This window comes from Halyomorpha halys, unplaced genomic scaffold, assembly GCF_000696795.3.
Source record: "Halyomorpha halys isolate HHAL.00 unplaced genomic scaffold, Hhal_1.1 Scaffold123.1, whole genome shotgun sequence".
In the NCBI taxonomy this organism is placed as follows: Eukaryota; Metazoa; Arthropoda; class Insecta; order Hemiptera; family Pentatomidae; genus Halyomorpha; species Halyomorpha halys.
This window is the reverse complement of record NW_027107023.1, coordinates 528,949-531,413: the sequence shown is the minus strand read 5'-3', so window position 1 is coordinate 531,413 and position 2,465 is coordinate 528,949. Positions and strand designations below refer to the sequence as shown.

Genomic DNA, 2,465 nt, shown 5'->3' with positions numbered 1-2,465 from the left:
TATTTTTTTATTCTTATTTTAGTATGAATGTGATCAGTCATCACTATTACCTACTGCCCACAACTGTGTGGTAGATTGTAATATCCATAAATAAATAAATAAAACAAATTAAGAAAAAGGAAAATAAATGTTTTCATAAAAGGAAGGTGGTGCGGGTGCCGTCAAATAACTCAATAGTAATTAAACTATTTATGTGAGCCAACGTTTCGTCCCACTTTACAGGTCTTCATCGGGCTTTCTCAATGACCCCGACATATATAATGTAATTATATATTACACATGGCCTATCAACGATCTTCCACAATGTTTTCATAGCTGTGATAGTGGTCGGGCTATTCTTTCACTTAGCTATTGTATATATGGTGTATAAAGCAAGGGCTAGTATTGTTATAACAGCTGGTTTGATAATTACAAAGATTAATTTCATCACAAAGTAGGCCGGTGAGTGAAAAATGTGCGATTTGGAAACGGTTTTTTTTTTTTATATTGAATTATGTTTATATTTAGTTTAAATTAAATTGTAAAAAAGAATGATTTTTATTACAATATCTTTTATATAAGTATTATTCCTTCCATATGGATTTAAGGTTAATAACATTAGCAATAAACTTTGATACTTACCTCCAATGACATAGGCCGAAGATGCGGCAACCAACAGGAATAAGCCAAAAACTGCCCTCATTTTGACGTCAAATTTTGTCCTATCAAATGTTTTATATATATTCTTATCACAATACTTCAAATTATCAACACGAAATTCAATACGCAGGTTTTGAAAATATTTAAGATAACGTGATTGATTTCATGCTAAATAACGAAAAGATAATATAATTTTATGGTCAATCACATTTTATTACATTTCATAATAAAGAGTGTCTAAAAAGACTGTGAGCTATTTAAAATTTAAAAAATTAAGATTCAAAAAATAATATAATGCGCTATTTTGCTAAGGCTCATATATTTACGTATATACATATGTGCTCTTCTGAGAAAACAAACGCTTTAAATCATAAAATCTATTTTTTTTAATGAATTGATGAACATTTCGGAACTCAAATTGTCCATTTTGAAACCCACTCCCTAGAACAATATAGGACTATTCGTGTGATTGTCAACGTCTAATTGTCACTTCGTGAACTTGCAGTTTGAACTGATGCTGTTTGTTTGGTTAGAAATTTACATTGTTTAATAATTAAAAAAAATAAACACATTATCAAAAATGTGGGATTAAAGAAGATTATTTATTAAAAATTATGTTATCTAAAAGGCATTCAAAAAACTGAGAATTTTATATTCTTTCTAGAATAAAGAAACGCATGGGCGCTGGTAAGGAGGTGGAGAGGGGGGAGAGGAGGGAAGTTGTGATGTACAAGGCTAAACCCTACAAAACTGAAAGTTTTTTCGACAAAAATTCTGTATTTTACGCAATTTGGCGTAAATAATTCTGAAAAAAAATTTAGCATTCTTGGTACCAAGGTACAAGGTTTTAAGACTCGGAACCATAGGTCTGTTAAACTGTTTTGTATAGTGAACTTAAAGTCTTCAATATATGACCCTCGGTCATCAACACCCCGCTTTTACCATGTTTCCACTGTACATAGGGTCTCTGGAACTCTTTGCGCAGAAGGCTTTTCGAATCGTTTCCCTTTCAGGTCTCTCTTCATGCGGAGAAACAAAAGAAATTGATGGGAACTAGATAGGTTGCAGGGTGGATGGCTGCAATGTTGTCACAGTGACTTTGGCCAAAACCTGGGCGACTACGTCTCAAACTTCAAGACTTTTTATTTCCTGAGTTCAACACCAAAGGAGTGATCCACAAACAGTTTGTTTCTGCCGGGAAAACTGTCGCAGATCAGTTCTACGTTGGAGGGCTAGAACGTTTGATGGATCGAGTCCGCCCAGAGATCAAAGATTATTGGGTTCTACACCATCACATTGTCCTTCTCAATTATTTAAATTCGCCGCCGAAGTTTTGGCCGAAGGTGGTAACACTGTCGCAGCTCCGGTCTAGCAACCAGGTATAACCAAATCAAGACATACTTGAATAGATTCAAGATGATTCCAGTGAACCAGACAGCTTCGACGGGCTCTCTTAAAAGCCTTCCAGGGATCCTATGAACAATGGAAAAACCGATGCCAGAGGGTCATATATAGAAGACTTTTAGTTCGTTGTGGAATACTGTTTAATAGATTTTTGGTTGTGAGACCAGTCTTGAAACCTTGAGGACGCACGTTATATATTTCTGGGTTGTTAAATGATAACAACTCAAGAAAGCGGGGTCAAATTAACCCACAAAAATACCGGGTTTAGCGCTATCTTGGTACTTCACATAACAACATTTACGCAATAATATTATCGAAATTGTGAAATTCTCAATAATTATATAATATTAATGAGCTATAATTTATTTTTATATTCAAATATAAGAAGATGGTCAGGATTGCGGTCAAGAAAGTCCTAAAGT

At 34.1% G+C, this 2,465-nt stretch overlaps 1 protein-coding gene across 1 annotated transcript in view; it reads right to left on the bottom strand.

Moving 5' to 3' along the window:
- LOC106678096 (uncharacterized) overlaps nucleotides 1-733 on the bottom strand; it is a 13,204-nt gene extending 12,471 nt beyond the window's left edge. The window contains exon 1 of the mRNA XM_014416403.2: nucleotides 622-733. Coding sequence (XP_014271889.1) covers nucleotides 622-682 — 61 coding nt within the window. The 5' untranslated portion in view covers nucleotides 683-733. The remainder of the gene's footprint in view (nucleotides 1-621) is intronic.
- Nucleotides 734-2,465: the final 1,732 nt, after the last annotated feature.